A 15,101-nucleotide genomic window follows, 5' to 3' on the forward strand; every position below is an offset into this window, starting at 1 on the left:
TTTTGTGTTTCAGTGAGAATACAGTCAAATTGGATTTGAAATAATAGTTTTTGTCTCCTGTAGCATTCTGAGTTTCAGAGAATCTGAAATAGAAACTTGCACAACAGGCGGTGAAACTGAAGTTGACATCCGACAGCGCCACTCCTGGTGTAACAAAACCTTTATATACACCTTGAGGTCAGTGATGGACAGCTAACACCTCCTACGCAGCTAAAAAGAATACAAGACTCAGAGGGCAGTAGGCACAGGGATGGAGAGGTTCAACCAATGAAAAAACTCAGAAGACAGCGGATTAGTGCGTGCGCAACGTGTTAGGGCAGAACTTCCGGCTTCTTCTGGCGGACATTTTGGCCTCGCCCATCTCTTCCAGTCAGGGCTTCCCTATCGCTGCGTCTGGACAGAAGCCGCGGAACAGGTGTGGTCCCTGCTGTGCGGAGGTGGGTCTGAGGCCCTGCGTGTTCCTCTTGGCCGGAAACGGGTCTCATTATCTCGTAGGCTCCGTTTCTCCCACATAACCGCTGGCGTGGCCGGGCTGAGACGCTGGTTTGAGTGGCGTGCGCGGTCCTCCGGCCCTCCCCGCTCAGCCCCCCGAGCCCTCCAGCCCCAGTGCTGGGCTTCCGTCAGGTCCTGCAGCCCAGGCCCTAGCTTCCGGGGCCGGGAGGCACTCGTAGGTAACACCGGGCGTGACGGTGTGGGAGAGGCTGACGGTCCCAGGGGCTGATGGTCTGAGGGGCTGCCGCGTAAAACGTGGAAGGGCGCTTGAACCAGGAGGAACCTGGAAAACTGGGACCTGTTTTGTATCTAAAGGCTCCGGAGAAGCTCAGGCGAAGTTGTACGTGAGGAGCGCACGCGGGTGGCCATGGAAGGTTGTGAGGAAAAGAGGTATCTTGATTGATTGGGTTGTAACATTTTCCAAACATTGCTCGGAGTGAAACTGGAGACGCTGGCGTTGGTGCTGCCAGTCACCACCAGGCCCGATAAGGAGAGAAAAAGATTGAATCTTTTATGTCCGCTTTTTTCCAGATGGCTGGCGATCTAAGACTGCAGGTTGCGCACCCTGAAAGATGGTCTTGTATTCCATTTTGAAAGTACCCGTTTAAAAAGGAAAGGAAAACGGTAGGTAAGGGGTTTGGAATCAAGGCAAAAGATTAATAAAAGCCCAGCATTCCTTTATTTGTTGAACAGTGAATCTTTATCTGCAGCCTGTGCAGTGTGGTCTGGGTGACTCTGGCGTGGCTCGGTGGATTGAGTGTCAGGCAGCTATAACCAATCATGACCTGGGTGGTTGTCTTTTTTTTTAAATATTTTATTTATTTATTTTTAGAGAGAGGGGAAGGGAAGGAGAAAGTGAGTGAGAGAAACACCAATTTGTGGTTGCCTCTCATGTGCCTCTAAATGGGGACACAGCCCGCAACCCAGGCATATGCCCTGACTGGGAATCGAACCAGCAACCCTTTGGTTCTCAGGCCTGTGCTCAATCCACAGAGCTATAGCAGCAAGGGCAGTGGTTGTTTTTATCTGTACCCCGGGCAGTAGATGTCTCTCTCTGGAGCACAATGGCTCAGATACCATCCTGATTGCATTCAGTCCTCCTGGGGCTCAAAGATGGACTTACTTGTCATATCCTGGAGTCAGGATGAGTTGTACCTTTATTTCCTGAAATAGTAGCTTTTTACATGCATTATTAGTAAGCTCATTAAGTATTACTTAAAACTAAACATTTACAACTTTCAAATTCCCCCCATCAAGAGGAAGAAGAGACTAGAAGTGGTGATAGCAGTGAGGGACAGGGAGGTGAATCCTATAAATGATGATTTTTCTCCCAGAATCTATAGTGAGTACTGAGGCCTCGAGGTATAATGCAGTCACCTTGAGAGCACCTGGCCCCAGAGTTGGGCAAGAACACTTAGTAGCCTGAGCTTGTGGGTTCTGGGAGTGGTGGCCAGGCTCTCAACAGATCATTCTCTTTCCAGATTCCTGCAACTCAAGAATCACTTAGGGTCCTGGTTTGCAGGGCTTATTTCAGGGTCTCCCACGCATAGAGTCTTTGAGATACAGGTGTCTGTGATCTGTGGTGCCACACTGTCAGCTTCTGGTATTGGGGACCCTCAACAGACACCAAGCCCATGGTTTTGGGTCCAGGTTTAGATTTTCCTGTTTTTGGCAGCCAGTGGAATGAGATGTGAGAAATCCTTCCAGGCATAAGTACCATAATGTACATAGGCTTGGAGGAGATGATGTGCTGGTTCAGAAACCTTCAGGTATCCTTTCTTATGTGCCTGGGACCAATGGGACAGGCGTCAAGTCTAGAGCAGCTTGGTTTCAAGTTGGGTGTCTGTCTGCAGGTGATGGGAGCAATGGGAGATTTGGAGCAGTGCAGCCAGGTGATCTAACCTAGGTTTCATTGAAATCCCTGTGGCAGGAGGATGTAGAACACTATGGGTATGGTAGAAGTGGTAGAAAGACCAGGGAGAAGTCTGATTATATAATTTGGGTGAGTGAAGGACCTGGAAGGTGGCCTTTGAGGTGGGTGAAACAGTTGGATTCTGGATGGGACTTTTATGTGTGGCTGCCGAATTTTTCTAATCTTGAGGTTGAGAGAGGGGTAGGAGTCAGGACTTGATGGTTTGGTGTTAGTTACTGCAGTTATGGAAACATCATCAATTGAAAAGGGGAGAAAACACTAGAAAGAAAGATTTTCATTGGGGATATCAGGAATTTTATATTTGACCTGTTAATGGCATAAGATGTTACAGCGAGCATTTCATACATGTCAGAAACTCTGAGAAGGAGTTCAAGATAAAGATTTCTCCAAAAGGTACCAGAGAGTCTGTGGACCAGGGAGGAGCTGTAGGTCACTGTGATATGGGGAATCCTGGTCAGGATGATACTGGTAGTAGTAACCCAGGAAGACAGGGCAGGGCTGAGGACTGGATTTCCTGCTGGGGAATCTGGTCGTGGGAAGTGGGTGTCACAACAGAGGATACAGACAGAAGTGGTTGTGTAGCAGGATGAGCAGAGAATATGATTTGATAAGTGGCCAAGGCCTTCAAGGCATCAGTGGACGTGAGATGGATTGTAAACATCAGTAATTCACACAAGGGAAGATTGGTGCTGGTGCATATTTGTTGCTCTACAGACTCACCAGGACTTTGCTGTGTTGGGGTATCCCAGTCAGGCTGACAGGTGAAGTGTAGGGGCATAAGTATTCATTTGTGAGACTCACGGGGCATGGGGTAGAGGGCAACTGGGGCTGGCCCTAGAGTGAGAGTGAGGTGGAGAGAGGAAGGCTGAGACTGGTGTCAGGTTATCAGGTACAGTACCCGTGGAGGAAGACTGTGTGTATCTCAGATCTGATGTGGTTCTTGGTAGGTGAAGTTGAAGCAAGGAACCCTCAGGGAGGGGGCCTTCATAGCAGGAATCAAGGTAGCCACTGTCAGTGGGGGACCATCAGAGACTGGGTAGTACTTGATCCTGTTTGAATTTACCATGTATTCTCTGGACTACATATGCTGAGTAATGAGTAGAAAGGCCAAGGCAATAATTGTGGCATGGACAGGAGGAGGCTGGGGCTGTGGGTGTGCACTTTGAGAGGGAAGTATGGTAGGAAGACTGAGGTGCACGTGGAGGGGGCAGTGTGAATTGATGGCCCCAGGGCACTAGCCTTGACTTAAGAGTAAATAGAGGGTGAGCTCGTGTCTGGTGGATTCTCAAAGACTGATCTGGGTAATTCCATGGGAAGTGTATGAAAAAAAAAAGGGTGTGATTCTACATTCCCAGTTCAGAGATTAGATTCCATTTGTCTGCCCACCTGCCTACTCTTTTTGAGGGCTGATACAGTGATCAATAGGACCTTGATCAGATAGATGTCACTGCCACCCAGGTTTGAAAACATTAGCATGGGGAAGGGAGACAGTAAGCAGGAGATAGATTATGGAGGTGGTGACATTAGAATCCTGGTAAAGAAGGTGATCAGGGAACAATCTCTGTCCTGGCAGGGCTGTGCTTCCTTTCAAGTGACTCTGGAAAGATAGCTGTGTGAGAGAAGTGGAATTCCAAAAATTATGTACAGGACAGAAGTTTGTTTAAAGTGATGGAATAAGGACCCTGGGATGGGACACATAGGTTGAAGGGGATGCCCTGTTTTTTGTGTCTTGGAGGGACATTCTAGGAGACCACAGCAGTATTACCTGACAAGACCCATTTCAAATTACTCACATCATCTCTGTGGCCAACTTCTCCCCTAAACTAAGTTTGTGTCACCCACTGTATTCCACTCACTGTATTGACAAGAGGCAGTATGGCCTAGGTGCCAAGTTCAGAGCTAAGGTATTGTCTGTGTGCCCATCAGCATATTTTTGTGGGCAGGAACAGTATCAATGGGAATATAAGGAGAGAGTGATTCTAATAGCACCAAGGTTTTGTATCTGCTCTGATGTGGGGAGTCAGGTATCAGATGGATGTGGAGGGTTGAGGGGTAGGACAAACTTAGAATCCTAGGAGAGAAGCTGATCATAGAATGAACTGTCCCCATTCTGACAGGATATGAGCTTTGCAGACGTGGCCATTGCCTTCTCCCAGGAGGAGTGGGGGCTCCTTGATGAGGCTCAGAGACTTCTGTACTGCGATGTGATGCTAGAAATCTTTGTCCTTCTAGCATCTGTGGGTAAGACCTTCAAACCTCTCCTTTTATCCTGAGGTGATGTCCTACCTTCTGTATTTTCTCCAGAAGTAGCTCTCTTTCCCACAGCCAGACCACATGCTCTGTTGATTCCCCCTCACTGTCTTGTCATCTGTGCTGTGGCTTCCAATGCTGAGCTGTTTGGAGTGTCCTGAGCCATAAACTCCTCGAGCACTTCTAACACGTTACCTCAAAAAGTGCATGGAAGTGTTTGGGTGTCAGGAGTCTTGCAAACAGCTTAATGGATCACACCTTACTTGCATTGTTCCTTGCTTGGGTCACTGTGTCCACATCCATGACCTCCAGTTCTGCCCTTTTTTCTCTACCTAACATTTTTTTGTGATTCTGTGTACCAGTTTATGGACATTACTTACATTAACCTGAGCTGTTCCTGTGAGGTCCTTCTTGAAGGGTTGTTTTTTTTGTTTTGTTTTCTGTTTTTTGTTTTTGTAACATTGCCTTCCCTGAATACTACTTTATGCCGAGTTGCTCTGGGTCAGTGGTTCCTGAGCACCTCTGCTGTCTTTAATTAATACTAGAATCATTGAGATTTTTTTTTTAACTATTTATTTATTTTTAGAGAGAGGGGAAAGGAGGGAGAAAGAGAGGGAAAAAAACATTGATGTATGGTTGCCTCTCGTGTGCCCCTCACTGTGGACCTGGCCTGCAACCAAGGAGTGTATCCTGACTGGGAATTGAACCAGCAACCCTTTGGTTCACAGGCTGGTACTCAATCCACTGAGCCACGGCAGCCAATAAAGGGGGCAGAGAGAATCCTCGTTCTGTTCACAGGGTGGACTTGACGGGATTGTCTCAGAGGCCTGACCCTTGTGGTGAGAACTGAGGTACATCATTACTTATGGGCTGTATTCAGATAATATCAAGAACCTCACCTGTGTCCATTATTGTTTTTGTACAAGTGGCTGCTAGCCACACCTCATTTCTGCCTTTTCTTACCCATACTTGACACTTGGCTGACTTGTCATTTCATCTGTGACTTCATGGCTCCTGTGTACACATATGTGCCCTCTGTGCATCACATGTTCCTCTTCATGGCTCCCTCTGCAATAATCTGCAACAATGTCATACATATGGGTTATGAGGAATGCATAAATTCTTAAGAAGTCTTCAAACACCATCTATTCATTTATTGAATTTTTCACAGAAAAGGACATAACCAAGCTCCTGGTCAGCTTGCCTATGTCACCAATAGTTAGCAGAAGGTGACTTTGACATCTTGTTTATTATCCATGTGATGCTTGCCATCTCTGTGTCCTTTTTTTTGTTGAGGTTTCTTCTATTTTGTGATTATTCTCAGAGGCACAGTACTGCAAAGTAGCATTTTATTCTGTATGCCCTTAGATCTCTCCTTTTTAGACAATGTCATGAAACCATCACATTAATGCCTAACACACTTTTATGTTGAGACTTGCTGCTCCCATCAAAGTCAACATGCATTTTTTCAGCCTTTCTCTGCTTTCAGGTTGTTGGCATAAAAAGGAAGATGAGGAGGCCCCTTGTGAGCAGAGTGTATATGTACAAGAAGAGTCACAGGGTGGGGTTTCTAAGACATCTCCAGCAACTCAGAAAGCCCTTCCTTGTCAGCAGTGTGTCTCAGTCTTGAGAGCCATATTGAACCTGACTGAGTCCCAGGCAGCGTACCTTGGGCAGAAAGCATTCTTCAGTGACGCCAGTTTCAGTGCAAACCTTCACCATCAACAGAGGCCTTCCAGTGGAGAGAAGCCTTGGAAAGGATATATAAACAGGGCCCCTTTCACCGATAAGGAGGTTACAGAAGAATTTCCAGCCATCTCAAGCTTTCTCCCGTACCAGGGCACTCCTAATGGTCAGGAGCAATGCAGTGGGCAGGCCTTGCCTGGTGAATGTGAAGAAACTTCTGGCCACACCAAGGAATATGTTCAACAACATAGTGTTTGCTCTGGAAAAGAGCTTTACAAAGGTACCAAATGTGGAAAGGCTTTCACACAAATTTTTAACCTCATTCCACATAGGAGAGTTCACACTGGAGAAAAGTTGCTTGTTTGTGGTGATTGTGGGAGGTCCTTCAGACATAGATCTAACCTTTGTCAACATAGGAAAATTCACAGTGAGGAAAAGCAGCATGAGTGCACTGTCTGTGGGAAGCATTTTCACTACAAATTTACCCTTGTTCAACATCAGAGAATTCACACTGGTGAAAAGCCTTATGAGTGTAATGAATGTGGGAAATTTTTCAGAAAAAAGGGTAAGCTCACTGATCACCTCAGATGTCACACTGGTGAAAGGCCTTTTGAGTGTTGTGAATGTGGGAAATCTTTTCGTCGTAAACATCACCTCCAGAGACATGGGAGAATTCATGCGAGAGAGATGCCTTATGAGTATAGTGAATTTGGGAAATCTTTTAATCATCGGAGGTGTTCTATTAAACGTCATCAAGTTCATGCTCTAGAAAAACCATATGAGTGTGGTGAATGTGGGAAATGTTTTCGTCGCAAATACCAATTTTTTAAGCATAAGACAGTTCACACTGGGGAAAAGCCCTTTGAGTGTATTGATTGTGGGAAGTTCTTCAGGCTAACCTCTTGCCTCCTTCAACACCAGAGAATTCACACTGGAGAAAAGCCCTTTGAATGTAGTATTTGTGGGAAGGCCTTCAAACAAAAATCTGCCCTCGTTCAACACCAGAGAAATCACACTGGAGAAAAGCCTTTTGTGTGCAATGAGTGTGGGAAGTCCTTCAATCAGAAATCTGCCCTCATTCAACACCAGAGAATTCACACTGGAGAAAAGCCTTTTGAGTGTCATGATTGTGGGAAATCTTTCAGACAAAGCAGTAAGCTCATTGATCACCGCAGAGGTCACACTGGGGAAAGGCCTTATGAGTGTAGTGAGTGTGGGAAGTGTTTTAGACAAAGCTCTAGCCTTTCCCTGCACCAGAAAGTTCATAGTAGAGAAAATCCAAACAAGTGAAGCAAATGTGGGAATAAATTCGGACAATTTTTTAAAAATTCATTTTAGGAGGAATAGGAAAGAAAGAACAGGTCTTTACACAGTGTACCCTTGGCCTGTCACAGATTCCAAGTTTTCTCCTAGTTACAAAACTTAAAAAAAAAAAAAAATCAAAATTAGAAGTCCTGAGCTGTTTTTACAATGTATTTGCTTATCAAATCACAATGTACATTATAAATATTACACAGGTTTGTTCATTATACCTTAGTAAAGATGAAAAAAGATTGAAGTCACACCCACACAAAGTCATAATATGAGATAATGTTGAGAAATAAATCTGGGAGAAAAAAGATCACACAGAACAAAAGTAAACAATATACTACTTGATTTACATTGCCTTGGAGATAATGCACTTTGTATTTGGAGAAGCAAAGATTAGTTGCCGGGAGTTGTGGGGTGATCAATAAGTATTACCAGAGATCACATATTGGTGCCAGGGGCCGTATATTTTGGCACATTAATGTTTATACTTCCTACTCTGGTAACTAATTAGACGTTTCTTAATATCATATTGAAGGGTAGCCATTTATTTTTTCATACTACTTTTTAGAACCAAACTGGAATTAACAAGGTGGTGGTAGGGGCTGAGTGTAGTATGTGTGTACCTTGTACTATTTTGCCATGCCTGCAAATAATAGGGTATAGCTTGGTATGAGAAATGAAAACACCACACCTGTGGAACTTTCAATAGAGATAGCTGATTTGTCCCTGTGAGTGGACTACATGGCCATTAGGGCTAATGAGCGTACATTTTGCCAAGGGAGCTCAAGGCTTTCTGAACTTTTTGCTATTTTAAGAAAGCCATTGGGCCATGGCTGGTGTGGCTCCTTGGATTGAGCACTGGCCTGCAAACCAAAAGGTCACCAGTTTGACTCCCAGTGAGGACACAATCCTGGGTTGTCAACCTGGTCACCAGTTGAGTGCATGTGAGAGGAAACCAATCTGTTTCCCTCCTCTCTAAAAATTGTTTTTAAAAAATGCCATTGGTTTTTTCATCTGCAAAAGATTGGGTGATAGTATATATTTTTAGTCAGGGGTAACACCTTACAAAGTTATTTTATACCTTATCAAGTTGGATGACATTGAGATCATTCAGGGTTGGAAACAAAGTCACTTTTTTAGCTTTCCCTGGTGGGGCTCATTTCATTGGGTGTCCTATAAAGCCAAAATCTACCAATTAGATTCTCATTCAGGGCAAATGACTGGGTTGTGGATTCTATCCCAGATCAGGGCCAGTATGAAAGGCAATCCATCAATGTTTCTCCCTTCCACTCTGTAAATGTAAGTTAAATCATTTGAAAATAAATTTACCTGCCTCATGTGGCCTAGTGGGTTGATTGCTGACCTGCGAACCAGAAGGTTGCCAGTTGGATTCCCAATCTGGGCACGTGCCTGGGTTGTCAGCCAGGTCCACAGTAGTGGGTGGGTGAGAGGCAACTACATATTGATGTTTCTATCCCTTTCTCCCTCCCACCCCCCTCAAAATTAAAAAAAAAAAAAGTATACTCTAAAATCTAACTGTTTTCACAATGAGAACTCTCCAATGTAAAAAGGGTGTGGACGCTCTGGCTGGTGTGGCTGGATTGAGTGCCAGCCCATGTGTATTGAGCACAGGCCTATGAATAAAAGGATCACCAGTTCAAGTCCTAACCAGGGCATATACCTGGGTTATGGGCCTGGTCCCCAGTTGGCACGTGAGAATCAACCGATGTTTCTCTGCCTCTTTCCCCTCTCTGAAAGTAAATGAAATCTTTAAAAAAAAAAAAAGATTGTAGACATTCAGCTAAAGATTTCCCATGTTCACACCACACTTGAAGCCTTTAAGCAGGGAATTGTGACTAAGGTGTAAATGACTATAAAGTAAAAGATTTCCCACATTGGTGTCTCCAGAAAGTTTATCTCCTATGGAAACTGGTGATATAAAGGAAAAAGGATGGAAAAAGAAATTTGCATACTGCCTGTACTTCTAAGGCCTTTAGCTAGAGTGAAATCTCTAAATATAATGGAGCTTAGTGCTATAAAAAACACTTTTGATATTGCATGTATGTATAAAACCTACCACCTGTGACTTCAGAGAAGATAAAAAATGTCTAGAAGTAAAACATTTCCCTAATTTTCTTGTAAGAACTGAGTGATTGTGAATACTCTTATGATAACAGAGGCCATGGCTACTGGTAAAATATTCCCCATACAACACTCAGAAAGCATTGCAGTGTAAACTCATGATAACGAGTTACTGATGGGGAAGAAAAAAAAAAACAAAAAACCACTTCCCACATTCACTGCATACATAAGGACATTTCCCAGTAAGAACTCTGATGACAATGCAACTGGCTGATACAGATAAAGGATTTCCCACACTCCCTGTACTCAAAAAGCTTTTATCTAGTGAACAACTCAATGATGACAAAAGGTGGAGCTACTCATGAAAGTATTTACACATTGTGTACTCATAAGGTTATTCTCCATGTGAACTCTGATCACAATGAAGGGTAAAGCTTCTGGAAAAAGACACCCCACAATTCTTATACTCAAAAGGCCTTTTTTGAGTGTGATTTGGTCCCAGGTCACTGTGGGTATGTGAGGCAACCTATCCCTCTTTCTTCCTCTTTTTCCCTCTCTCTAAATAAATTTTTTTTAAAAAATTAAATATCCCCTTTTCAGCAACTAAGGGCTGGGGCTTTTCAGCAAAGAAATGCTTTAAGTCAGCCTGAAAATATTCAAATCCCAAGGATGGTAGAAGCTGGGTAAATTTATTACAAGTGTTTAAAGGGCTCTGGATAGATGGCCACTTTTTACTTAAGGTCCCATGGAAGTGATTGGGTGGCTCTGCCATGTAGTAACTATTTCTGTCAGGTGGGGTGGTTATAGCTTTAGGAAGAGGCAGGTGAGAACCCTGCCAACATGCCCATTTCGATAGGAGCCTTGGGTAAAAATATCACAACTTTCTTCTTGGGTGGTCCCTCTCCAGATGCACTGCTACCCATTACCAATTCCTCCTTCCAGAAATATCAGAACTCTGAAGACCAGCCAATTTCTAGGCACTTGAGTTGTTTATATCTTCCAACAGCCTTGGAGGGATTTCTGCTCACTATTGAAAAGTGGACATGGGCTTGGATTGAAGGGGGAATCTCTAGTGACCTCCAGTGAGGGTGTGGATCCGGGCATCGTTCTAAGCCCACAGTCTAGTATCTCAGGAAGTGTGGGGCTCTTCTACCAAAGTTGCATGGCAACTTTGAAAAAAAATTCTCATAGGTAGCTAATATTAATGAGCTCTCCTCAGAACTATCTCATTTAACACCCCTCAAATTATTGAGCAGAGGCATTGTTTGTTATGTCAACTCAAAGTGGGTAACTGCAGATCAGAGGGAGTGCCCAGCAGACAGGCATATGAGCTGGGAAAATTTAGCTGACAAGTTCTGGGTCAGCTCAACTTGTTCCTTTGCATCCTCTCTCTGAGGGAAACAGCAGATTCCAGCCAGACCCCCAGATTTCTTTCCTGTGAGGTGGGACCGTCTCATAACAATGCTCTGATATCACCACAGGCCCCAGGGCCCCTCCCCGCCACATGCTGTACCTTCTCTGCAAACTCCTCCCTGTCCTCATGGAAGGCAGCAAGGTCATCACTGTCACCATGAACACATCACTCATCCTCACCATTACATAGAGTAATTTGTGTTTAAACCCTGTTAGTCTTCCTACTAATACTACTAAAAGGTTCTCCCTACCATCAGTCCCTTAGTACTGAGTGCCATCTGGGAATCACTGTTTCTTTTTAGACATTGAATGATAGGTTGAAGGTCTGAAGGAAGCTCAAGTTCTAACCAATTTAACAGATGTTCTTAGCCATGACCATTCTCCACACCCTTCTTTGAGATCATCTTATAAATGAAGTTGGAGTACCATGACAGCGTACACATTCACAGCATAAAGAAATGGCACCCAAAGAGTAAATGGGTCAAGAATTAGCTGTGCCTTTTCAGGCAATGTTGGATGTTTAAGTAATCTGCTTAGGCAGCCAGGAGCAGTCAGGAAGGCATGCTCTTCTGTAGAATATCACCAGTCTCCCTGTTTTCTACATCAATTATCTTGATTATAGCCTTGCGGTTTTATTTTAATTTTTAAAAAATATTTATTTATTTTTAGAGAGGAAAGGAAGAAGGAAAAGACTGAGAGAAACATCAATGTGTGGTTGCCTCTTAGGCACCCTACTGGGGACCTGGCCCATAATACAAGCACGTGCCCTGACTGGGAATTGAACCAGCAGCCCTTTGGTTCGCAGGGTTGTACTTAATCCATTGAGCCACATCAAGCAGGGCTACCCTTGGGGTGTTAATTTACAGAGGTGATTGGTGACATGGAGTATTTAATATGTCTGTAAGAATTTTTCATTACTTACAGTTCCCAAGAGCAGAGACACGTTGTACCACACTTGGACACATTGCAAAGCAACAGTGCTGGTCAGAAAGCAGAAAGGAGTGAGAACATGAGCAGAAGTGTTTCTTGTGGCTTTCTTGAGAAAGGGATAGCAGGGTAGCTTACACTATATAGGATTGTTAACTTTGAGTGATTCTGGTAGGTTTCAGGAATAGGAGTGATCACTACTATTCTGGTACCTAGCCCTGGGTTGTTTTAGGGAAAATACTGGTTTGTTGTGTGAGAGTCAGATAAAGGAAGTGTATGGGTTATGGTTAGGAATTGGCTGGTTTGCACATGAAATAAAGACAGGTTTTGGGGCAGGTTGTATATTTAGAATTAGGTAGCTCTGGGTGGTGAAGTCACTTCCAGGTCTGTAGGCTTCCAAGATGTCAACATTATCAAATACAGAAGATTTTAAAATGCCATTAATACACATATAGATGTACTTGTCACACATGATAAATTCAGCCAATACTTCTATTCCTAATTTTTCCTTTAAAAGAATATAGAAAGCTTCACAAATTTGTCATTGTCATGCAAAGGTGATTTGATTCTTTGTCATTTTGGTTTTAGTATGGGTGCTGCAGAAAGGAGCACTGTCTTCCTAAGCCTTTCAATTCTGTCTTGTATATCATATGAGACAAATTCTGGCATCTCAGCCTCATTAACCAAAAGGCCACCATTGAATCCACAGTCAACTGAAAAGGTAGGCTGTTAGAACAAACTCCTCCAGCCTCATAAGCTAACCTGCTACTAAAGTGAATCTCTATTCTTCACTCTATCAGTGAATTTGGTCCATTCATCTGTTGTATTGGTGTATTAATATATTTTGCTCTTCCTGGTCAAACAACCTTAGAACTCACACCCACAGTAGCTCCCTAGCTTTTTTGATTAAAAAAAAAAATGTACTGGCAAAGTATAATTTTTCTGATGTGTCCATTATTTTTCTAGATCATGCTGAGAATTAGTACTAGTTATAAGTTGTAGTGGTGAATCTAGCAAATAATTAGCATTCCTTTACAGGAGATTATCTCAGGTGACATTAGCAGAGGAAGATTAGTCTCCCAGACACCCGCTGAGAGAGACTCAGTTATTTAAGAGTTCCAGATTGTAATTCTCTTCTACATCTAATGAAATTGTCTTCATTTAATGATTTTTGAATCCTACTTTATGAATGAATGCCCTAAAATTGACAAGAAAAATTATAATACTGTATTCAACTCATATTGTAATTTTCCAACATTAATCTTTTGATTTTTCAGCAATATAAGCACTGTAGACACAGAAATCACAGCTTCATTTAGGGCTGTCATACAAACTTATGGTTTTCACACTGGGACTAAAATTTAACATGTTAATTATGACAGTATTGTGTGGTGTCAGTCATTAGCATCCAATTTCCCATTGGTTAAATGTTTAGTATTTCATTCAAGCCCAAGGAGATGGCCAAATCAATCCCCCCAAATTTTACCTTAGGGATTTATCTACTGCAACTCATTATCAACTTATTAATTACGATTCAATTATGAGAAAGAAATTCCATAGCAATTTGTGTAGAAAAAGTTAATTAAAATATAAACTAAAACATTAAATATTGGGGAATTGCTAATTATGTTAATACAACCTTAAAAACAATGGGATTACATAATATGTATAGCTTAAATATGTATACCTTACATATATAACCTTAAAGTAATAGAAAATTGCAACAGAATTGTAGGGAAAAATTGTGAATATTTGAATGAAGGACTTGATTCCTTTGATAACAACCAAATCACAAATCAATAAGAAAATCACAAATATTAAAAAATGCAACATATTTGGGCAGAATTTTCATTAAAGAATACATGGTTATTAGGCCTAGAAAAGTTGTTTTGTTGTGGAAAATCACTCACCCGCCGAGAGATAACGAAGCACAAACTTTATTTCCCAGGGGCCCAGGGGTTAAATCCCAAATCCTGAGCCCTGATCTTTACTCTTGTGGAGGTTTAAATAGTCCCGGGCTTCCTACCTACGTGGTGAAGCAAGGTTACAGAAGCTAGGTGCGGAAGTTAGGTCTAGGTACCTTATATGGGAGACAAAGGAGCAAAACGCAAGAGGAAGCTACCGAGCACAGGAGCTTATCATGGGAGTTAGTGTACGACCTTGAGATAACCGGCCATTGCCTTGGTGACGACTGGTTAGCTTCTACAGTCCTGTGTGAAATTTTGGAAGTGTTACAGTTACAGAGCATAGAAACTTTTGGGGTTTTTCTTTTTTCTTTTCCTGCCACAGTTTCACATTAGTCATTATAAATTGTAAGTTAAGCCCTGGCTGGTGTGGCTCAGTTGATTGAGTGCCTTTGGGGGGGTTCCACCCACAGGGCCCCCACCCCCCAGCCACCATGAATGAGAATAAGTCTACCAAGACATGATCTGCTTGGGGAGGAAAGGTGGCTGATCTCTCAAAGGAGAAGGGCCAAGGGCCTTTTCCTCAATGGGCTTTTATTGGCGTCAGTTTGCACAGGAATACAGTTAAAGCTCATTAATCATTGTTGGGCAGTAAGGATCAAACAATAGATAGCATACAAAGAACTATGAGGGCTATTCTGTTAGCTAAGGGGCTACAAACTTTGGGAAACAAACTCATTTTCTGCTCAGACCCTTATCATTTTATTGAGAGCATTCTTAGCAAAGCAGGTTTCACAGGATTTTATGTATTCTTTCTTAGGCTTGATCACCCTGGGGAACCCGCCCTTTCCAGCACTGGGCTGCACCACCCTCTCTCATTGTTTTAGGCTTAAATCAGGCAGGGGAAGTAAGGCAGCTGAAGATTAGGAGACTTTGTGCAGACAGAATGAGGACTCAGGCTACGTCAAAGCGGAGGGGTGAGCGTCCATCAGCCCCTTTTGCTATAGCCCCCCAAGTCCTTCCCTGGGGGTCCCCCATGATCATACCTGTCTTAGATCATCCGTCCCTTGAGGAATCTTACCTATCGTTGGCTAACTGATCGT

At 43.2% G+C, this 15,101-nt stretch overlaps 1 protein-coding gene across 2 annotated transcripts; it reads left to right on the forward strand.

Moving 5' to 3' along the window:
* The first annotated feature begins 318 nt into the window (after window positions 1–318).
* Window positions 319–13,887, forward strand: LOC123826254 (zinc finger protein OZF-like). Of its 2 annotated transcripts, XM_045850248.1 has the most exons (5): window positions 327–437; window positions 808–882; window positions 1,024–1,116; window positions 4,543–4,666; window positions 6,165–13,887. In XM_045850248.1, exons 4-5 carry the CDS (start codon window positions 4,546–4,548, stop codon window positions 7,649–7,651), a joined length of 1,608 nt encoding a protein of 535 aa, XP_045706204.1. In that variant the 5' UTR covers window positions 327–437; window positions 808–882; window positions 1,024–1,116; window positions 4,543–4,545; the 3' UTR covers window positions 7,652–13,887. The 2 variants fall into 2 exon arrangements, with proteins under 2 accessions (XP_045706196.1, XP_045706204.1); XM_045850240.1 differs by lacking the exon at window positions 808–882 and having other exon boundaries at window positions 319–437.
* The last annotated feature ends 1,214 nt before the right edge of the window (window positions 13,888–15,101 follow it).

Source organism: Phyllostomus hastatus, unplaced genomic scaffold, assembly GCF_019186645.2.
Source record: "Phyllostomus hastatus isolate PE091 unplaced genomic scaffold, TTU_PhHast_1.1 phas_contig_133, whole genome shotgun sequence".
In the NCBI taxonomy this organism is placed as follows: Eukaryota; Metazoa; Chordata; class Mammalia; order Chiroptera; family Phyllostomidae; genus Phyllostomus; species Phyllostomus hastatus.